The 23,601-nt window shown below is 38.4% G+C and overlaps 2 protein-coding genes across 4 annotated transcripts; one reads left to right on the top strand and one right to left on the bottom strand.

The window, feature by feature from the left end:
• Positions 1–959: 959 nt before the first annotated feature.
• Positions 960–15,873, bottom strand: LOC135475196 (AP-2 complex subunit mu). 3 transcript variants are annotated; one of them, XM_064755001.1, is made up of 13 exons: positions 15,783–15,857; positions 15,407–15,442; positions 13,143–13,262; positions 12,540–12,805; positions 11,248–11,330; positions 10,507–10,642; positions 9,476–9,614; positions 8,757–8,774; positions 5,895–6,023; positions 5,342–5,477; positions 4,298–4,395; positions 3,176–3,287; positions 960–2,387 (listed from the first exon to the last, which is right to left on the bottom strand). In XM_064755001.1, the coding sequence occupies exons 3-13, from the start codon at positions 13,214–13,216 to the stop codon at positions 2,253–2,255; spliced, it is 1,326 nt and encodes a 441-aa protein (XP_064611071.1). In that variant the 5' UTR covers positions 13,217–13,262; positions 15,407–15,442; positions 15,783–15,857; the 3' UTR covers positions 960–2,252. The 3 variants fall into 3 exon arrangements, with proteins under 3 accessions (XP_064611071.1, XP_064611072.1, XP_064611073.1); XM_064755002.1 differs by lacking the exon at positions 15,407–15,442 and having other exon boundaries at positions 15,783–15,873; XM_064755003.1 differs by lacking the exon at positions 8,757–8,774.
• Positions 15,874–16,293: 420 nt separating this feature from the next.
• Positions 16,294–21,375, top strand: LOC135475147 (large ribosomal subunit protein eL22-like). Its single transcript, XM_064754913.1, has 4 exons — positions 16,294–16,310; positions 19,471–19,605; positions 20,408–20,529; positions 21,105–21,375. The coding sequence occupies exons 1-4, from the start codon at positions 16,302–16,304 to the stop codon at positions 21,247–21,249; spliced, it is 411 nt and encodes a 136-aa protein (XP_064610983.1). The 5' UTR covers positions 16,294–16,301; the 3' UTR covers positions 21,250–21,375.
• Positions 21,376–23,601: the final 2,226 nt, after the last annotated feature.

The raw sequence follows: 23,601 nt of genomic DNA, 5'->3' as shown, positions 1-23,601 counted from the left end.
CATATACTGTAAGGACCTAATGCAGGAAACTGAATTCTTCAAGCCTGCTGTGGTCGGCTGTTCGGCATATTGTTTCCTCTTGCAGCAATATAATTGCTAATGCGTTAAAGATTCGATTATATGCAAAGTATACGGAGAATAAACTTGCGTTTAAAACTGATGTGAAAAACCAGTCACGCTTGTCTTCCAAGCGCCAGGACCAGAGATGTGGGTCCAACCCCGGTCTTGAACTGGTAACTGGACAGTTCAACAGCAACTTCATAAGGGCTGGTTTGCCCAGGGCGCCCAATATTCCTGCACCCTCAAACTGACCGCCATCGTATGGGTGCAATATTTACGAATATGGCGGTAAACAATCGGATATGAACTTAAACCTGTAATCTGACGGGCTTTTAACTTGGTTAATCAAATGTTTTCGGTTTAAATTTTTTTTTAAAAAATATATAACAGATTTTAAGTGGTGTTAAGTTACCTTTTCATGACAATGATACACAGAATGATAGAATTTCTATACGATATACAGGCTTTATCGACTAGGTTCGGATGTCTATAACGTCTAAGCTTTCATTTACCATTTCAATGCCACATGTCCTACTTCGAGGCAAATGAAACGCTTGCATAACATTTGTCCCGTAAGACAAACATTTCATACATTGGATCCTTTGGCCTTGTACGAACCTTCTTGAAACCAATGACGTCACATCACCTTTTTGCCACCTGAAGCCCAGATTTCATCATCCAAAATGCTTCTCTTTAGCGAGCCAAAAATAAGGCTGTGACGTCACAGACCACCGTAGAATCCTGTTCAGAAATCTTAACAGGATTTAAAGATTTTCTCACCCAGTATCTTGGTGTTTAATGGTCTTTCATCCGATTAAACTTTCAGTGGTGACACTTACACTCGCTTAAAAGTAACGAAGTAAATAAAAGTAACGGTGGTTTTAGGATGCAGTTTTGTGGGTCTTGCGATGTTCACGTCGTCTTTCTTTAGTCACTTAAAACGACGCGACCAACCAAAAGTACAGTCCCAAACGATGAGCTTAATTTATCCTTAAGAACGAGGAATAAAACATCCAGGGCTCTTCAATCTACAGGCTAATAACCCCAACTTTCTCGCACAGGTCGCATTTTACCTCCTGATAAAACACAATCATTCTTTAACATAATTTTTATTCCACCTTAATTATAGCCACAATAACAATGTTTAAGATAACCTAGACTGACCATTTTCTTCGCTCCACATGTATGAAATGTGTTTGTCCACGATTAGGCACAATTTCACTATGCTAACTGCGTTTTGGTGTCTGACTCTGCCTAACTTTCGTCCAATCACAACGGACACCACTTCCATACCAAGTTGATGACCATAGCAACTAACAAAGTTGTTACTATGTTAATACACCAATGTATTTTTACAGCCAATGATCATTTATAAATAATCAGCAAATGAGTTCTAAGTGGAGGACAACTCCTTATCAAAAACATGAACTACTTTCATATACATACACGTAATGAATTTGACCTTTAACAGTAAGTAATATATTCTCCCCTAACAATAGATAATATGGGCGTGTCCATCTAATACACACCCCGCACACGGTTCTAATACGTTTTCAGGTGTACATGGTTGCACATGGCCTCGTTACTTCCACCACGCCTAACAGGCAGTAATGCGTGCTACCATATAAGACATAGGGGTTTCCTTCTGTTCTTGACTTTTAGATAGGTACTGGCCATACAAACCGCCAGGAACCAACTGTTCCCTTTCCGCAGCATCTATCAGTACATGCAATGCATGCTCAAATTGTGAGCAACCTCTAAGTGTGTGCAGTCTAATTCTCAAGACAGATGAAGATGTCTGTAGGGCAGTTATCTGGTAAGTCAAGACAGAGCTCTGTTTACATCCGGGAATAACAAAGCTGATGTAAGCTTTTATCTAGACTGGGCATAACAACAGGCATAGCATATTTTATAATCCAGTGTGAACTCCAAAGGCTCAACTTTCTGAAGTCTAACACCAATCTAATACATAAGGATTCAGACTTATACAAATTGTGCCAATGATCGACAATGTGAAAAACACAAAACAGAACATACAATAAAAATGGAGACAAATGCAGAGGGGGAGGGAGGGCTGGGGAAGGGGAATAATACATGCAGTGGAGTTTTGACCATGTTGAGAGTCACATATAAACTCTTCTAAGGTATTCCAGAGGCCTCAAGTCTTTTAGCTATCCTAAGAGTGGCCTAGATCAGCATCTTGTTTCATACAGGCCACTTTTACCTATGTATCGCACCCACTTAATGACATCATGGTCACTGTAGTTCAGTTTGGGCTCAAAGACTTTCAGGTAACGCACCTTAAAGCCGGAGGGGGCAAACGGGACCTGAAAATAGACCATTAACTGATTACATCACCAGATTATACACTGTCAAGGAGAAAGGTTATACAGTATATATTCATCAATGGACAGACCTAACTCAATGACTAAAACAAAATCACACATCTGACTGAATGACTGACAGATACTACAGGTAGAAAGTATCAACATTTATTTGCAAATAAGGTCTTTAACATCATCTTTTTTTTTTCAAGAGAAAAGGGTATCTGAAAGTAGTTTTGTACAGTGGGTATTTGGGGCAACCTTTTGGTATTTATTGTTTTTGCATAATAATGTTCATGCATGTCTAATAATTTTTTTTGAATGCAAATTGTTGTTTATATCCTTACATCCATTTAATCTGAATTATGATAACATTTAAGAATATATTAAACGTGTAAATATGATCAAAATTTAGGATGAATACATTTTTTAGCTGAATTTTAGACCAAATTTTAGACTAAATTCTTGTGCATATATATTTAATAAACATGTTGCATCTCCATTTACATCCTAATATTATTACACAACAACTATATATACCAAATAGTGGTCCCAAATATCCACCATATAAAAGTGTTATCATGTGTCTTTTTTTTCTCTCTTCGAAGAAAAATTGCAAAAATATTAAAGACGATATTCACAACTAACGTTCATCTGAATTTTATGTAGTTTTTAGGTTTTAGCCACCTTTTAGTCACCTGAGTGACTGACTGAGTGTCTGTCTGACAGATCTTGCTGACAACACTGTAGAGCTAAATGAGTGAAATGCATTAATAAAGTCTGTGCATTACCTCAAAATTCATAGAGATTGGGGGTCTGGTCCACTTCTTCTTGTCATTGGTGTTCAACAGTTCAATTTCTGCACTAAGTTGGCATTCCTTCATTCCGCCCATACGCTTGATTCTGTAGGGAATAAACAGTAAATCTATCTGAGAACAGTTCTATATCTTCAATCAGCTATTAAACACTCCACCCACATGCTGGATTCTAAGGGGAACAAACAGTAAATCTATCTGAGAACAGTTCTATATCTGCAATCAGCTATTAAACACTCCACCCATATGTTGAATTCTAAGGGGAACAAACAGTAAATCTATCTGAGAACAGATCTATATCTGCAATCAGCTATTTAACACTCCACCCATACGCTGAATTCTAAGGGGAACAAACAGTAAATCTATCTTAGAACATTTCTATATCTACAATCAGCCATTAAACACTCCACCCATACGCTGCATTCTAAGGGGAACAAACAGTAAATCTATCTGAGAACAATTCTATATCTGCAATCAGCTATTAAACACTCCACCCATATGCTGGAATCTAAGGGGAACAAACAGTAAATCTTATCTGAAAACAGTTCTATATCTGCAATCAGCTATTAAACACTCCACCCACATGCTGGATTCTAAGGGGAACAAACAGTACACACATACATCAAAGTAAAGTTCTATATCTGCAAACACTTCACCCATATGCTGGATTCTGAACGAACAGACAGATCTATCAGAGAACAGTTCCATCTCAATCTGTGCAGAAAGTGAACACTCCACACACATGTTTACTTCTAAACTGTGTAAGAATGGTGTATCATTCAATACACTCTCTCACAAAGCTGATACCTTGGGACCCCTGGTACTGCCATCATGACTTTATAAACAATTCAATAGTTCTAGATGGGTGTCAACATGGTGAAGACATTTTAACACCACTACAGCGAAGGACTTTTAAACATAATGTGCTTACAGGGCAGAACGCCTATAAGGTAATTACCACTGCAGGGCAACGGAGATTTCATGGATTGGCATGTTTATGAATTTTACCTTTACCAAATTGCAGGAACTTCTTGATATACAATATGTAACATTCTACAATGTACATGCAACTTTGCAGAGACGATTACATGTACTTACTTCCACACAATGGCATTTTCACTGGCCTTGTATTTGGCGCGTCCCTTCATGCAGATCACCTGCACCCCACTCGTGTTCAGAGGGGTTGGAATGCGGACCTGACAACCCAAACACATAAAATGTATATGCATGCATAATGCATCCCAGCGGCCACTACCTTTGAGCCTTTTTGGGTCAGCTTATGACGTAATGAAAAACACTAACAGTGTCAGATGCAAGTAACTTTCCGTATCCATAATGGGAGCCCAAATTGAGCCAAAGGTCAATCAAACCTACATTAAAAGGGGCCGGCAGATGTATTTTAGCAGTTTTTTTGAATAATAGACCCAATTGTAGTACTCAAAACGGACACAGTACCAGTGCACAGGTCAAAATACGGGTCATCCTTTATACATATTTAACCATAGCAACTTGATGTGTGAGATAAAGATTGTTTCTTTCATGACATCATTTCCGTCATATCACAATGGTGTCTCCTTGTAGAAGTTTAATATCATTCCTGAGCTTTTTAAAGTGCTGCCTCACTGGAATGCTATGCTAAAGACACCAGAAATTACACTCCTTTTGGTTCCTTGATGCTGAACACAAAAAACGTGTACAGAAGTATCCAAACTGCTGGTTTAAAGTCTTAGATTTGATCCGGAAGACTTTGTACAGAAGCTAAGGTCTGGTACTGTATCAGATATGTACATGTACTTGACTAACCACCTCCAGTATGTACCTTGATACTTTATACATTTATTTCACGATATATTACACCGTATTCTGGTGTTTTTCACTCTCACAACATAGGTTAGGTTTATGGGCAAAGGTACCCAGAGTAATCGTTCACATAGGTGCCTGTCCAAGGTACCTGACATAGCCTCAATCTTAAAGCCATGGTTGAAGCCCAATGCCTCATTGATCAAGGGGTTGATAAACTGCAGCCAGTCCTGTGCAATGGCTGCCTAAGCCTGCAAGTGCCCAATGAACCAGATACTACATGCACTGTCAATACAGCAGTCTCATCGTCACATCCAAACACACTGAAGATGCTACATGTACCTCAACTTTCTGCGCCAGAAGAGAGGGCTTGAAGTTTGACTTGACAACAACCTTAACCTCCATCTTCTGTCGCCCCACCTCCCTGACCAGCGGAATGACTCGGAAGGGCAGGCTGATGTCCTTGGTGGTGCGATACCTGACAAACATACAGGGCTTTCTCATTACCATCGCCATTAGGATCCTCAGAGAATTGTAAAACCAGGTAAGCAGTGAACAACCAGGTAAGTAGTGAACAACCAGGTAAGCACTCAACAATCACGTAAGCAGTGAACAACAACATAAGCAGCGAACAAGCAAGCATGTAGGAAATAACCACGTATTCTTTCCTGACTATAACTTTGAAAACATCAACACACTGGGTTCTGCAGAGAGATTTTGAGGAAATTTTTTCAAGTGTTTTTCATTAACATCATCTCAAAATTTATTAGGTTTACTCTTACTGGGGTGAGATAGACAGAGTTTGGGGAAGAATTTCAGGAGTTTTTCATTGAAATAGGCCCAGCTTCAAATTACGACCAACAGTACATGTACATGTGTTTTTGTTTGGCCTTACCTCATAAGTTCAAATTCACCATCAGGAGGGATAAAGCTGATGCTGTGCTCTGTCTCAAACTTGCTCAGTTTGACACACTGGTGGAACTGACAGTCATCAATAGCAATAGACGTCTTGCCCGTGGTGGTCCTTGAAAACAGGGATAAAAGCAGATAGTGGAAAGAGTTCTACAGCTCTAACAAGACCATTGACAAAATCAAAACAATGTCATCAAGTCAATTAGATCTGAGTTGTCAAAAGTACCCATGACAAGAATGTTACTAATAATCTACTGCACACTGAACTGAATTTCACCAAATGTACAATAAACAATGACATATAGTATTGACATGTTTTAGTGAGAAATGACAAAAGAAGTTTTCTGTTTTCAAAACAGAAATGATCCATTTGCATAGAAAAAAATTATCATAATATTGTGGGCATTTACTTGTATGGTTTACACAATAGTTAAGACAAGCTTTTTACAATAATAAAACACAGCATAAAAACATAAGGTGTAGTTAACTCTGTACAGTGAGGATTATAATCAATGTAATCAATATGCAGCACACATTCACTGCAAAATACTCTTACAATAAGAAACTACAATGCAATCTCACACAAAACACACATGGTAATTACAAATCACAGAAATGGTTTTGACTATAATAAGATAAAGCTAACAGCTAACACAGCTTTGCATAAATGGTATATATTTTAATATTACAATCTAGCAAACACTTATTGGAAAACAATTTGGATCACACAAAGTAGCCAGTGTTTTCCCCTTTATTGTATCCAGCCACCAGGTGCTCATAATGTTTTAGTCTTGAATCTTAAAAGTGGGTTATTTCCCCTTCTCTTTGGTTTGGACCATTTTCTTTGTCCCTAGTTCCAAAAGCAGTATATAAATATGTGTTCAAATTATTTTCTATCCCTTTCTATCAGATCTAAATCATTCCAAACTTTGTTGCCTTACACATGTGATAGCAAAAGTTTCTCAACTGTACATAAAAACAGACTAAGGGAGATAACCCAAAGGCATAAGATTCCTGATGTGCTTGGCTTTGCAATAATAAATAGCCTATGTGTATATACATGTAAAACTAATACAGAAATACCACATGAAGGTATAAAAGCTCTGATAATCATGCCTCAGTGCACCCAAAAGCTGGCAGCTATGCTGTAGGCCATGTCATTGCTTAGGCCATGCTACACCATAAGCCATCTTGGCCAGCATAGCAAGTAGCAGGTACTTCCTCTAGATCAAAAATATCAGTTCAAAACAGATATTATGACTGCAATCCTAATGAAAGCAAGGTTTCTTTGCAGAAGTCCCCTCATGTTATAACAAAGTTCAGTTATGTTTAATAGCTTACACTCACATAACATGGCCTATATGAATGTACTGTTCAATGTAGATATCTATGTATTACTATTCATTCACTTTCACAAATCTACCACAATAGTGAACAACAGTAATGTACAATAGAAAGTGTCTAGGGCCTACAATACATCCACACAAACAGCCAGTGTGCACGGAAACTTTACAGGTTTAATACATGTATAAGTGCATATTAGCAAGGAAAATTTCAAATATTTGGAAGTCCTATGTGTAAATATCGATGAAGCACAAGTGTTCAATGGATTAGTGTTTAAAGTGTTTGTATTTCCATTTTGTAGACAGCTGGTTGCGCTCACACTCTAACTCTTATCCTCTGGTATAATACACTACCGCTTCTTTCAATGTTGTAAATTTCGCTTTTAAATAAATTTTTACATGCCTATTTAGCATTATAACTAGTATCGCAACTTGTAATAATAAAACTCTTCTAGCTGCGGGACACCTATTGAAATCATTCGCATTATTATTATTCTTATTCCACTGATTTTGTGAGAGGCATACAGCCCAGATCGCTAGACCAATTGGCTTGAAATTTCGCATTAATATTCCCCAATATCTGAAGTTGTGCACTACGGAGCACATGGTTGGGCAACCAAACTTGATTTTATATGAAATCGTTTAAACATCTTCTTCTCAAGAACCACTGAACCGATTGTTTTGAAATTTGATACGCAGCTAGACCTTAGGTAGTTACTTTAAGTTTGAGAAAATCGATGACTTCCGGTGAAAACTTTGGAAGCTCGCCATTGGTCAATGTTGTGACGTCACAACTAGTTTTCAAATTTCAATTTTTTTAATGTATTCTGGTGTATTTCAAGACACTGATTCCGAATTTGCTTTATTTTTCGCACATCTTTAAACTTTTTGAGACATTGTCAAAAAACAAAAATTTAGTCTGGTAATTTTAATGACCTGTAACTCGAGAATTATCGGGGCTAGAAATGTAAAACTTGCACCAAATTGTAGCCTAAGACATGCTCTTTCTGAAGTATGCCAAGGGATTTGCTCTACAATCAATAGTTTTCTCACTAGACGCGTTTAAATGACAACACCGTTTTTTTTTTAGAAACACATGTTAATTGTATGGCTTTAACATTGAGTTAGACGGCATCTGGATGTAGATACAGTTAAGCTGTCTCCTATTTAACAGCATACAATTATATCTACAACAGCAAACGACGCGGACCCCGGCCGAGACTCCTATGCAGTTCTAGTTTATTTATATTTGGGGAAGGGGGGGGGGGGGGGAATTCTTTCAAAAATTCTTCAAACAAACTGAAGACTTGTATATGCAGAGTACAATTATTCTACGTTGGCCTTTATGCAAATAAAGCATATATATGATGTTATATGTACATAATGTGAACATGAACAATGAAACATTTGTGTGCGTGGGGGTGGGAATCAAAAACATGACGACACTCAGCGTAAAACAACATGTATTTTTACGGCAAGATACCATGATCAGCCTGTGTTACCTGTGCATACTCTGGACACTGAGAATGTAAACAAGGAGAAACACTGGTGTCACTTACAAAAGGTTACATCAATAACTTAACTCAGATAGAATTCAATGTTCTATAGCCCACTATAATAGAGGGTCAATTCATGAATTGTGCATAAACATGTTCCTATCTGAATAGTCTGACATGTATAAAATTGATCAGTAATAGAGAGAGTAATGCACTCATAAGAAAAGCTGGAGGAATTACAATGCCTAGAGTGGATTAGACCTCTCTAACAGGTATGTGTGCTGTCATCCTGTTACAAAAGTGAAACTCAGCTCAGAAAATCACTCAAATGTGAACTTGCATCCTTCTGTTCTATTTGTACAGAGAAAACTATAGGTTTAGTAGAATGAATTTGAAATCATATGCATCATATGCTATCAGGAGTTCAAAAAGGTAAGTTAGCCACCATTTCTCTATATCTGTTACCTGCTGCTTTTTGTCACAGGATGGCAACATGCATCAATGAGACATTCTAATCTTTGACAAATAGCTTAGACATTCCAGAACAGATTGTACGTGTAGTGAGTTGGATTTATTCGTTCTGTGTTCAGAAAATATTTTGTACTATTATCAATAACTACATGTATAAAACTTTCTTCATTAGTATCCTACATTTATCTCTTTGAATAAATGCTTTATTTGTTCAGCCTGCTAGCACATGTATGATGCGGTCTCAGAAGCCTTACCCCCTGCCTGGGTCATCCATACTCTTGCCTTTACTGTCCATCAAGATTTTGTCGTTGATCCCAAACTTACACTCGGGCATCCCACTGAGGTAACTCTTCATGACCACCCGCCCAGCCACATGGGCACTCAGCACTTGGCCTGATGGCGCAAACATACATACACACACTCAATGACCTTTGCTTAGTATATTGTAATAACACAAAAAAATATGGCACTGTAACAATTATCAGCACCGTAACAATTATCGGCACTGTAACAATTATTGGCACAATTAGCTATTATGATCATGTTATATTATTTTGAGACAATATGGTTTCCAACCCCTTAACCTATGGTTGTTGCGTAAAAGAATTTACATTAAAGACTCGTATAAATACTTACTGTGGCAAGGCTTGGTGCGAAGACGGAGAAATATCCTGATCTTAATATACACTACTGCACCAGCATCAACTATGAGATGCCAAGAAGATTTAATAAGTTTAATAAGGCACACTTGTGTGTGGAAAAGTTTATACTACACTGATAGTTATACTTTTTGTTAAGCCCTGAAACTGGTCAATCCAGTAAATGTAGTTTTGTCTCCAAAATCAAATTACTGTAATTGTTCAACCTTTGTTTGCAAGATGTTTATATTTTGAAAATATTCTGTTTTGACTGATAAAATGATACTTTTTGTGAAGCCCTGAAACTGGTCAATCCAGCAAATGTAGTTTTGTCTCCAAAATCAAATTACTGTAATTTTTCAACCTTTGTTTGCAAGATGTTTATATTTTGAAAATATCATTCTGTTTTGACCGATAAAATGATACTTTTTGTGAAGTCCTGAAACTGGTCAATCCAGCAAATGTTGTTTTGTCTCCAAAATCAAATTAAAAACATGCATAAATTGCACTGAAAGTTGCTCTTTCATATGCCACTAGGAAACAGGGTACACATGCGCATATATGTCTCTACCCTACACATCATCTTGTCACAAATAGATGCTTTGGTGAGCAGCAGTTGTTAGAAAAGCCAAGTGATTTGCACTGACCTTGAGGTGACATTAGAAGGTTGACACTTTCAAGGACATCTAGGAAAAGCTCATTACGCCTATACTTGATTCCTTCTCTTCTCCAGCCGATCTGTCCAGTCACTTGGTTTGTGATCTGACTTGTCTCCTCCTTACTCTGCAAAGGTTACATGAAAAAGCTTCATCAAAATACAGACAGGATTACAACCACATGTATATGTTATGTATGACTACAAACATCACATGATGTTGTCATATGTAAATATCTGGTTGGGAATTTTCCATTTACATGTACATGACAAGTGAAAGTAACTGGGTGAAAGCCACTGGAGTAAGCTTGGTACCTGACAAACCTCTTAGCATAAAGCAACACCCATGCTAACAGTAGCAATGGAGAAGGAAGCATAGTTTAATCCCATGAGATGAAGATAGAGGCTAAAATCCACTGTAGCTTCCATAGCGTTAGAATATATCAGTTTCTATCGTAATGTAGTTCTGTCTTTAATGTGCACGATGAGCAGGGGAAGGAACATCAGACATCAACAAAACGGCGTCGCAGTCCCCAATGGACAAAATATTAGCATGGACTAAACTCGACATAAAGAATACAACAACTGAAGAACATATCATCATCAATAGACACACTTTAGGGTCACTGACAGGTTTTGTTCAAAACCCTAGAGAGCTTAAACACAGACAGTATATTTATTCTGCTGGGAAACTGAAAGTGAATGTGATGCGCACATGGTTACAAACTCTCACCTGTGACTTCACTCCTTGTTGTGTAATGAATGTCTTCAGGATGCCTGTGTCTGTGTTTTGAGGATAGCCAAAGTCCAGAATTTCTGTCAAGCACAACACAAAGAACATTTACCATTGAGTGGCAACGGGGAGGGGGGGGGGGGCGTTAATCAGATATAATGACCATGAAAAACATGCAGGAAAGTGGAGAGGCACTGTAACATGTGAATAGAAGACTGAAGTTTGGAATGGCAAAAAGAAAACAATGAAAAACAATCATACATAGTGAGCAGCACTGTGGATCATGTGGTTAAAGAGAGGAAATCAGACTGGCAACATGAAAACAAGTGCCAAAAACAATCATAAAAAAAAAACCCAAAAAAACCCTGATAACTGGAAAGATCAATAATGACAGTTTTAACAGCAAAAACCACCAGCTTTGTACTTTGTTGCATACATATGTGTAGCAATATACATGACTCTACTTACTCATTAGAATGGTACATACTCTTGCAACAGATTATGAGTATGGGTGTACAAACATTGTAAATGTGAGTACAGAGTACATGTAAATATAAACACACCACACCTAATAAAATCTAAACAAAAGCTGGCTTCTAACATCCGATCCCAACTCTAGTAGCTTGTCTGGTTAAACAGTATTCCAATTATGTAAACAGGAAAAGGTCTAGGACAGACTTGGATGAAATTTTGTGAAATGGATGAGAAGTCATTGTATTTTGGTGGTGATTCAAGATCTGGATACAAGCACAAATATTTATTTACTTCTTTGACTGGTGTTTTAGGCAGTATTCAAGAATATTTCACTTGAGATTTCAACAGTGGCCAGCATTATGGTGGGAGGAAACCGGGCTCAGGGAAACCCATAACCATCCACAGGCAGACCTTCCCACTTACTGCTGGAGAGGAAGCCAACATGAGCTGAACTCACAGCGACAAGCAGAAATATTTAAAACGATTCTTTATCACTGCAAGGCAGGACACAAATGCCCGTTTTTTTTATTACCTGGTAATGGTGCTTAGCGTACAGTCATTTGTTGAAACTTATCCTTTTGTACATTTTGCTACTATATTATAATTCTACTCTATTACTAATTCTACTACATTATACTGATCTAAGACATAAATACAGCTGCAAGCTAATGCACGTATGAGTGCAAACAAGTGTAAACTTCAAATGGATTATAATATACATGTAGCAAAATGCCCTCTTTAATCTCTCACTACAGCTGAAGTCTTGTCAAGAATAGACGATACTGAATGCTGCATTTAATATAATTTAAGAAACCTACCATCTAACAGTTCATAGATCAGAACAAAGTTGTTCTTGATATTTTCTTCCGAGATCTTCCCGAAGTAGGATTGCATGACCTCACACATCTTGAGCAGGAACTCGAACACCATGGCAGCGTTGACATTCTGCTTGGTTACTGCAGCCAGCCAAATGTTGGAACGTTTGATGTGAAAAAAGCTGGTACGGGCGATGTTCGTTACGGGCGACCTCACCTGCTGTCTAGCATGGATAACATTCACACGGAATGCATCCACAGCATTTCTCCTGTGGAATTTATGACAAAATGGTGGTGTAAAATAAAATTTAGAGCAGAACAAGAAATTTTAAGACTCAATTCTTATTCACCTGTACAGCACTTTCGTATGTAAAAACCTAGACATACATCATCTGTTTTTTCTGCATTTTGCTTTTACGTCCTTTAAATGGATTATCATTGATGATGTATCTCTAGAAAGGCAAAAGAAATACTCTCAACCAAAAGGTAGAAGGATTCTCAGTCCCTTAGTTTTATGATTTAACTGACAAAAATTAGTTCTACAGATCTACGCCATCAGAGCCTGACAAGACACCAGTCCAGGTGTAAAACAGTGAATATGTTTACCCGATATCATCCCGGTACACTCGAGAGATCAGCACCTCCCCCTTGTGATTGTAGATGAACAGTCCACCAATCATCTTCCTTGGACTGTCATCCAATCATCAGCCTTAAATGTGGATCAGCCTGAACAGGGAAGACCATCATTCCATGTATTACCATGCATTGCATGTCATCAATGTTTTTCAGGCACAGAAAACTTAGGTCTTTAAGAATCATTATTTTATATGGCTGGGACAAGGCGTACTGAATGGATAAATGAATGGTAGCCCTGAAAGGCTTACTTAAACTGTTTATGTTGTTAGGCCCTTATAAGAAACTGATTTATTCTTTTGGGGCTAGATGGATGGTAAAAGAAAGGATGAAGTGATGAAAGCAAGAGTAACTGTCTACAGGGTCCAGCTGTTCAAAAGTGTTTTAGCTAATACTGGCATTAAGTCACATTTTATATTTAACTTTTTAGCCAAATTCAGCAGCCAGTGTAGTTCTCTTAGTATAACAGCAGCAGTTTTAGTTCATAGGTAATGTTACCACATTTTCTTTGAGCTTAGTGCAAAACTGTAGACTTGGCTTGAACTTTAAACTTGAAGTCTTAAACCAGTTTTGAACAACTGGGCACAGGAGGACAACAAAATTATGGTTAAAATTAGAGACTATTTGCATCATGTACAAGTACACATTTCTCACAAACTAACATGCTAAAAGATGCTTCCAGCGAAGATAAGCTGACAGACCCAGTTATGCATGACATACGTATCTAGATTAGCAGCTACTATAAAATCATGCCTTTTCGCACTTTTCATTTGCAAGGTCCCCACCTAGTCCAATATCAAACTTGTTGAAATGCTAGTTTGGTTTATAAAAGTGATGACTTCATCAACAAATGTCAATGAAAGTAAAGTGTACATGTACTGTGTTTGAGTACACCTGCATTAAAATGCTGCTAAGAAAAATCCAAAATTAAGGTAGCCCTACCAACTGGCTATGTTTGCCGGAAGGTGAGATCTCACTTAAGTGCTTACGGCCCTCAAATAAAGGTATGATCTGAATGTTTCTACATGTATTCTTTATAGCAAAACCCACATATTGTGTAGTTCCTGGCCTACCTTGTTAGAAAGAAACATCAAGTTAGACATTAAAACTTAAAACTTGACATTTTTTTCCATGGTCATGTTTGGCCTCGTTTATCTCTGTATGTCTACTTTACTTCTGGAAACCATTGCAATATATATATACCCACCTCTCCCACACCAAATGTCAGCTGTTGCTCTACACCAGATTGTCATATCCCCCGTCATGGTCGCAGTTACAGGAAGGATCCTAACAGACAGAGAAGCCTGCCATATTAAGTTGTGCTGTATATTGTTAATATTTCCTACAGGGGATACAATTCAACAATCTCCTGGAGTAGCGGCTGCGATGCCAAACATGACCTCCATGGAAAACTTTCAGCTAAAGCTTTGATGTGTATCTTCTGGTTTCTTTCTAAGGTAGGCCAATGACCAAACAATATGTGGGGTACTATCAAAGTAGATGTTCAGTTCTCTCTAAACATACAGTAATACTTAGCCTTGAAAGACTCCAACTCTTTTTTTTATACTGGCATAGCTTCATTGGAGTCTTGGTGCTTGCAATATTAATACTGTACTCAATGAAGGTCCAGGTCAATTGTATATGTTATCTAACAAGTTGCGCGCAAATAAAAGATACCAGCCTAAAGACCTGCTTTCCACACCCACTTCACAGTCACCATAAGACCTACTCGATTTAGAATTGATTTATTATTGCAATGGAAGCTTCTACAGTATACACTCCTCGGTGACTGCTGCCATGTCAAACAGTTACATGCATGTCCTGCTTCATAGTGGAGCAGCGGGAAGGTGGCAGCATTCCTTGATCAGTGTATATCGTGAGAGTCTTCATGGCTATAATAAATCTACTCTAAATCGAGTAGACGTATGGTGGCAGTGTGGTGGGTGCGGAAAGCACTTCTTTAGGTTGATGTCTTTTATTTGTGCGAGATCTGTTTGATAACCAAGACAATCGGCCTGGATCTTCGTTGAGGACGAAATTAACAATGTAAGCATCGAGATTCCAATGACACTAGGACAGTGTAAAAAAAGGAGTTGGATTCTTTCGTGCTAAGTAATAATGAGCTACGGTTGAAGAGTCAACAAAATCAGCCTTAAAAAGAAGTGATGCAGCTAAAATAAAATGACTTGTACTGAATCAGAACAAACACGATCGAAGTGATGTATTGTAGGCCCTACCTGTACATCTATGATCGGAACTCCGACGAAACAGTGCTGAGTAAAAAAAGTTAAACACTGGCATAATTTACCATACAATCTTTGTAAACTACAACATAATCTCATTTTAACACCACCAATTAGCAGCCTGGCGTAATCACGGGTACATTATCATTGATTAGGAATCATATAAATATTTATGAAAGAACGTTGCTGGAATCTGAGCATCGTCATCGGCCAGGCTATGACAAATGCAGAGCATCGGAATGATCGGATCTCGATATTAACTGCCACGAAATATAACACTTATTTACGTTAGCCGTCGCTTTGCTTCATGTCATAGCTTCGTTTGTGACTTTAAAAAGAATACTGGTTGCGTAAATCAGAATAAACAGACCTTCAAAACCAGAAAACAGGCCGGTTTCTTTCCCCCAGGATGATGCGCGGTGGGTGGAACTTCCGACTTTACCTCCAACCTGGTTTCCGACTCTCAACGCCGGACACCTGTTTTTCGAGCTGCTGTTTCGAATATTTCCGCCAATACACCTCTGTTGCTACACTTCCGTCAAGAATTCTTACATAGGTTCTCAAATTAGGCAAGTCGTTTCAGAATGATTTGCTTCCAATAAAATTACATCGTTGGTTATAACAAAAAAAGATGAAGACAGATGCACGGCCTGAAAGACAGAATTATTTTCTTACAAAATGGCCGTTTATATCAGCAGAGCAAAACCTGTAACATTTCGGAATAAATTAAGTCACATTTTATTGACGTTTTATATTAAATTCACTAAAGTAAAACTTCTATAAAGACAAAAAATATGATAAATCTCTTACGATGGGAAAATGCTTAACATTAATATTTTGTTAGGAAATCGAACCTCGCTTTCGATCTCTTTTCAGCCATAACGCCATCATGCCGGTTGTAAGTGTTCAGCTCTCCATTAAAACTGCTTAATTTCAATGAGAAAGTAACGCCTTTCAGACACAAATTCGCTTTCACGCCCTCCACTAATAAAGCTTCATTTACATTAAGGCTTTAATTACACCACAGAGGCTACTGGGTTGATTAAAACTACAATAAGGTATTTAATGTCGTTAAATGAGGACTCAAAAGGCCGCCATTACGAGATGGTTGCATGGGCCACGTGGTTTTCATTGGTAGAATATTTTCAGGGCCTCTGTCACTTCTACTTCTTTAACTGATATGTCAACCGTCCTTGGCATAAAACAATGCCGCGTACTGCAGATAAGAACATTTCAGCGGTCACAGATAAAAGTTCCACACTACAAGCCCTGTATGAGAGTTTTATGAATTGGATGCCGTCACGTGGTAGTAACAACTCATTGAACCAATGATTCAGTTTTTCACAACGAACATCTGAGAATGAGGTCGGTGACACTAATGCTGGACACCGTCGTATAAAGTGAAATATTCGGCAGTTGTAAAGATTAGGGTGACTATTGTTAGTTAATGAGCCCGTTCTCAGATGTTCATACTGAAAAGCTGCTTCTCCAATGAATGGGAACCTGTAAAATGCCCGGCAGAAGGACCTTGACATTTTTTGACATAATATGTTCCTTTCCTAGCTCAACATGATGTCACATTAAAGACAGTATGACGTTACGATAGAAACTGATAACATTATAATGGTGTAGACACTACACTACAATCCATTCTTAACATGACAATGGCTCAAGGCCCTGCTTCATACTAGCGCCACCTCACAGGATTAAAAAATACGCCGCTACCCATTGATGACACTTTACCTGCTGACAGCACCCTCAAGCTTTAAATTCCCAAATATCCACAAACAGCGCAAAACACCAATCAAATAAACGAACAAAAGTATTTTTCTATCTGACATTAGAGGTAACAAGAGTATAGGTAGGTAGCCTAATGAATTAGAAAGCGTATGCTAACGATTCAGTGTATAATGGATGTCCCTTTTCAAAACGCTGTGTATTTCCCTTTCTGCACTTAAAACCTCTATAGCGTTTTTTACATGACCTTTTCTCAGTTAGTCCATCTCATTGTCTTATCAAGAGAGAGAATTAGATAGGATTTAATTAGGCTATAAAGTTCTGTGTATTGCAAAATAAGTGACATTTGCATTTCAGGATGTGCGCCACAACAGAGCAGCCATGGTCAAATTAACACTCAGTAATTCACAGTGGCCTTTGAAGTTTGAGGTTGCACCTGCTTTTCACAGCCAACAAAATGGCAACATTTCAAATTAACACTTTCTGATTTAACTTCTATAACTGGCATTTTCAGTTTCTCCAGATACTGCGAATGAGGATATGATTTCCTATGCAGAATTTCAATGAAACAGATATTAAATGTAGTAAGCATGCTGCCGCTAGGTTAAACCATAGGCTGTTGAGTGACAATTAGCACCCAGGTCCCCTTTAATGCGAGATCTCGCAATATGTCTGTTGAAAAAAAAAATAAAAGGCGGCCCTCCAAAATGCGAAAGTGACTTATAGGGTCAAAGATTGATTCCAGTGCAGATTTGCACACATCCTGATAAATGGTTATTTTTTCTGGTATGAGATGCCCACCACATGCCTCTCAGATAACTGTGAATTCTTGTCAGTAATACTGTTTCTTTCCTTGCTTTCCAAGCTTGCTTATGGTTGTTAGGACAAACATACCAGAATGCATCCACTTTTTGTAATGGTGAAGGAGGCACAGCGCAAAAAGCGTTTAGAGGTTTGAATGTGCATGTAGATTCACTATTCTGTATTATATTCTTTGCCAGTTTTTTTGTTAATGTTCATTTGCTACATTAGAAAGTCAGGGCTTAAAATTCATGGAGGTGTTTAAAGTTTGGGCCTGGTAAACTTTGCCATAAAATGGCTTTGAGCCCTAGACAGTGTTGAGGACTCAGGCTTGCATGAGAACAATGTAAGGAGGGTATTGGATTAATGTTTGTGTGATATTTAGTTTAGATAGTCCCCAACTGGCATCACATTCTTTGTATGAGTTATCATTACCTCTTTGTAAGCTTTCCTCTTATCTCCATGGAAAGTATAAGGCAGTAGTGATCCAAATTGAATTTTAGGCCCTGAAAGCTGATATGCCCACTTTGATTTAGAAATCAAATGACGAAAATGATAATAGGATTTGTATGTTGTGTATCATATACAACTGTTGAGCAGAGAAATACACTTACAAAATTGTACCTTTTTTTGTAGTAAAACAAGTTTCCCCCTCCTGGAGCTGACTGTCGTCATATAAGTGTAGTATTCCTGACTACAGTAAAAAGTACCAATCAAATAAATAAAGTAGTAAACTTGTTTACTACTTTACTGTTTAACTTGTAAACTAAGTTTACCTGGTATATGTTTATATACACATCTGAAACCCACAATATCTTCACTATCTACGGAAAGTACAGAGTTACCTCCCTTGGCCTGATCACTGCTTGGTTGCTTGACTGTCCTTTCACTATTTCTGTAGTAGTGGTGCTGTGTGTAGTTAAGACTATCTATTGTTGCACATCTAACCAGCCTTAATTCGTCTTAACACATTTAAATATGCTGTAGTCCACAATCTTAAATATAATTCAATCTGTGAGAAATTGCATTAATATTTAATCATGTACTTGTAAACTTTCATCAAGAAAACACGGCTTTGTAAATGTAACACTTGTATTCGGAGTGGCCATATATTCGCTAAATTCATGCAAAGAAAATAATCACTGATTCTCTGAAGTGTTGAGAAATGTCAAGATATTTGAAGCCTGGTTAGAGCATTTGTGGTTTGTAGGATCAGTTATCAGGTTCCTGGTCAACTGGATGACAGGTGTGTTCCTGTAGCAAATCCATCCGATGTCCTAAAACCAGTGAGGAAATGGATTAATTTGGGAAACCTGGCAACCTCCCCACTGGCCTTACCAGAGTCTTTGACCTCGTCTACCTTTTGCAGTTGCAGTGTGTTTCTGGCAATGTTAACAAATGTGTGTAAAGTTGTGGAAATCTCATCATTATTTTGTCACGGAATATTGGCACCTTCACCCCCACCTACCCACACTCCCGCTCAACATGAAAAGTAAACTTTAGTTTTGGTTTGTTATTAGGGTCAGAAACCAGTGAAGCGCTCAGGTAAGAAGACAGTGGGTGGGAGCAAGGGGAAGAAAAAGAAGACGAGTCTGAAGTATACCCTGGACTGCACCCACCCTGTTGAGGATGGCATCATGGACTGTGCTAACTTTGTAAGTATCAGCCTTCTCTCTGGCTGCCCTTGATTGAGATGCTGTGTCTTCTCGTCGCTGTCACATAAATGTAATATTTGTGTGTGGTGTTATAGAACAATCAGGTCAGCTGTTGTATATTTTAATATAAATGTAAATGGTTAAACTTCTTCAGTATATCCATTTCTGACAAAATTAAGGTATATAAAGTAATTGTGAGTTTTTTCTGCAGAGATATTGAAATAAATTCGGGCAATTGCAAAAGAATTTATCTCCAAAAATTAACAGGAGCCTCTTGCACAAGGGGATCAGGGTTGCTTGTACATCACGAAGATCACAATTATAGCTCTAAGTTACAATCAACACCTAATTGCGTGAAGGGATCGTAAGCATCGATAGTCATAATTTACAATCAAAAAATTACAACCAGGTTGACCCTGTTGTATATTAAAAATTAATGTTAAGTATACATGCATGTGCTTGCATTTGTTTACATCATTTCTAGCTAAATCTCTTTGTTAAAGCCTGCCCATACTTTAAAGAAAAAAACCTCTAAAACTCAAAGTAGTCGTCACAAAATAGACCACTTAAAACTATGCATCAGTATACCTTTATTTATTTTTTTAGATTTTCACGAAAATATTTTTATGCATAGTTTTCAGTTGTCTGTATGATGATTTTTACTTTGTATTTTAGCTTTCTTTTACATGAATTATGGATGGTAGTTACCCATGACTTATTCTATGCTTGTTAGGGTTACCTTCCCTAACAGGGATTAGGGTTCCCTTCCCTAACCCAAATGATCTGCTCTGATTGGTTATAGGAAAAATTTCTGCATGAGCGCATCAAAGTGAACGGCAAGATGGGCAACTTTGGCAACAATGTGTCCCTTGAGAGGAACAAGTCCAAAATTACTCTCATAGCTGATATACCGTTCTCAAAGAGGTGAGTATCTCGGCTGAGCATTTGAATTCTGTTACCCAGGGAGCTGACGGCCACTGCATGTGGGCAATTGTTAAATATGGCATTGATCAGCAATCAAGTAAGCTTCTATTCCCATGCATGTATATTCCTTACCACTCAACACAATGTCTGGACCTATGAGGTGGAATGTTAAATCCATAGCCAGCAGATTACATGTAGCCTCTAGTCAGGAGGTACTGACATTCTGGTATCCACAGTATTAACAGTAACAGGGTTTCTACCCCAGACGGACTGTCCAGAAAAACTCGTAGAAAACTGTTTTTATAGAGAGGAGATACTGTGCAGAGCTTTTTTCAGGTTGAGATGGGTGTCACCTGCCTAGACATCTGCAGTTTTACTCCCCTCATTTTTTTTTTTTTTTAGTTAATGCTCACTAGTATGGGCAGTTCGCATGTTATGTTCTAACTCATCTGCAAGCATCTGCCACTGACGCATGAATTTCCTGGATGTGTCGCGAATGTTGTTCTAAATTTGTTAATGTTGCCATATCAGCGTGTATAAATGTTGTGAGTAATTTTGAACCTTCATTTGAACAGGTATTTGAAGTACTTGACAAAGAAATACCTGAAGAAAAACAACCTACGTGATTGGTTGAGGGTGGTAGCCAATCAGAAGGACAGTTATGAACTACGCTACTTCCAGATCAATAACGAAGATGAGGAAGAAGATGCTGACGATTGAAGACATGCCTCTTCAGTTGCTTAGCAACGAAAGCAAATATGCAGCCACAGTGAAAAACATGTCAATTTGTTTTTAGTGTTGCCTGTTAATGAATAAAGAGGTCAACTGCCCGTGTCTAAAAAAGTATCCTGAATGTGTTGGTTGATGCTTCGTATCTCCACAAAGGTCTGGCTCTTCCGTTAGACATTTTCCAAATAATTCCCCATGGGCAAATTCCTGGGTTTCCCTGAAGTCATGGAAAAAATGTTTTATTCTCGACAAAATGTATATATGTACATTTCAAACTTGTCCATGTGAACGTCATGCCAGGCTTTCGAGTGGCCTAGTTATCAGAGCCAAAAAGTCGGGAGACATGGATCAAACCCCGTATGGTCATACCAACGACTTTGCTTAGCGCTCAGCACCAAGAGTGTAGCATGGATAGAGGAGCGGAACGAGTCAAACCAAGGAAACCGGATTGGTTGGCACGTTGTCAGTATAACGTGGCTGGGTGGGGTGTCACGTTTGATGTCTTAGGAATGTTACTGCAGAACTTCAGCAGCATGGACTCCTCGTGCCACAAAAAGACAGTATATGTACACACACCTAATGACTTCTCATCGTTATACGACGATAAAATTGAGTACGACGTAAACCCTCATGCATGCGCACATACATGCCTATTTAGGAGGGAAACAGGTTTGGCAAATGGTAAACTAGAGGGTTGAGGTGTGCAGCAGGCGATAAGATGCCAGACTGGGGTCGCTGGATCGAAACACGTGGTAGTCTTTAGCACCATGCGTGTTGTATCAAAGAAGTGTAATCCCTGTTAATGATAGTTCTGTTAAGTAAACCTCCTCTGGAAATGCCTATATCCAATGAATCCTAGATCTCATGATTGGATCTGGTGTCTGAGCGTTAGAGTTTTGGACGGAGTGAAACAAAGTGTTAGGTTCAGTGACCGGGAGGTGTTGTGGGGTGACTGAGACTGTGTTGTATTCAGTGACAGGAAGGTGTCCTGTTAGGTGTCTTGGGGCAGCGTTGGGTTTAGTGACTGGGAGAGTTCCTGGGACTCTTGGGGTTCCTGGGAGTTTCTGAGACTGCGAGAAGTGTCGTGTTGAGTTTTTTTTTTTCCTGATTCTGTCCAAGCCATTGTGCTACATGTCGTGTAATTTGCTATACTGTTCAAATATTTACATGAACAAACCCAGACTGAGGTAAATTTACGAGGCAGTATTTCACCTGGAAACATGTATAGGCTACACATACAACGTGCAGGGACACAAGATAACGTTTTCTTGTTTTCTGCTGTTCAGGGTTTTTTTAGTTTTGTTTTTTCCTTTTTTTTTGTTCTTGTCAAGATTACCAATGTGAAAGTTTTGGGTATGACCAAATTCGGGATTCAACACCGGATCTACCGCACACTAACTACCAAACGGTAAACACAAGACATTTTGAACACAAAATAGATACATTTGTGTGCATAATAAAGAAAATATATTTGAAAAGCAATCCATCGCTGAAACCGTACAAACACGACACCCACAGCCAGATGAACCCCATGTAGGCCTGGATCTAGATAGCCCTACCTTTGCCAATACCCAGGTACTTAACAAAGGTAGGCCTACATGCTTAACAAGCAATGAAATCCCGCGAACACGTGGACGAAAAGCCAAATGGAAAAAACACGCAAATTATTATTTATATTAGCGGTATATATTTCTTCCTAATAAACAGGAGCTTATTTTATAGGCCTATTTGTGATTCATTTTAAACACTATCAAAAACGGACTGATGATCACCTTTTCTGATTGAATGGTTGTTTCCAAGAAACCACGTGCTCCTCATAACATGAATGTATAAATCATCACAACCAGCTGTCTGACAGATTACATGGCTCAGACTTGATCGATCACACTTGTATGTAACACTTTAGTATTAGTCGATGTTTAAGATGACCATATCAAATGTAAACATCAAACAGTACTGGAGGGCTACACATCGTTGACAACTTTCAACTAATAGACGACAGATTGGCTCTGGCTAGTGTTTTGAGCAATTCACGTTCTTTCGTTTCCAAGTACTTATTCCTGTAGAGAAGATCTTCAAATGAAAACCTGTTGGGCGGGACCAAGCAAACCGTTACATATATTGATTGACAAGTAAGTCTGGCGCGGCAAGCGTCAGATTGAACTTTAACACAATCAAGGTGTTTTGTGGGTGATTGGTAGATTACAAAAGTGAAACACACGAGTAAAAGGGTATAGCGTTATTTATATATGAGCCAGTCAGTCGTCTAAACCGGATAGAGTCTATTATGAAACATCATGCCGAATGAACTCTATCCTATGCTTAGCAGAATGCTCGATACTA

Source organism: Liolophura sinensis, chromosome 9, assembly GCF_032854445.1.
Source record: "Liolophura sinensis isolate JHLJ2023 chromosome 9, CUHK_Ljap_v2, whole genome shotgun sequence".
Classification (NCBI taxonomy): Eukaryota; Metazoa; Mollusca; class Polyplacophora; order Chitonida; family Chitonidae; genus Liolophura; species Liolophura sinensis.
The sequence above is the reverse complement of the archived record's forward strand: the minus strand, read 5'-3'. Positions and strand labels throughout refer to the sequence as shown.

Bases quoted from the DNA above. Each gene is read 5' to 3' on its own strand.
- LOC135475147 (XM_064754913.1), top strand. The intron at 19,606-20,407 runs GTAAGTATCAGC...GATTGGTTATAG, and splicing joins TCATGGACTGTGCTAACTTT to GAAAAATTTCTGCATGAGCG. The intron at 20,530-21,104 runs GTGAGTATCTCG...TCATTTGAACAG, and splicing joins GATATACCGTTCTCAAAGAG to GTATTTGAAGTACTTGACAA.
- LOC135475196 (XM_064755002.1), bottom strand. From the start codon at position 13,216: ATGATTGGTGGACTGTTCATCTACAATCACAAGGGGGAGGTGCTGATC. The intron at 11,331-12,539 runs GTAGGTTTCTTA...TGTGCTTGACAG, and splicing joins GATCTATGAACTGTTAGATG to AAATTCTGGACTTTGGCTAT. The intron at 5,478-5,894 runs GTAAGGCCAAAC...TATGTTTGTCAG, and splicing joins GGTGAATTTGAACTTATGAG to GTATCGCACCACCAAGGACA.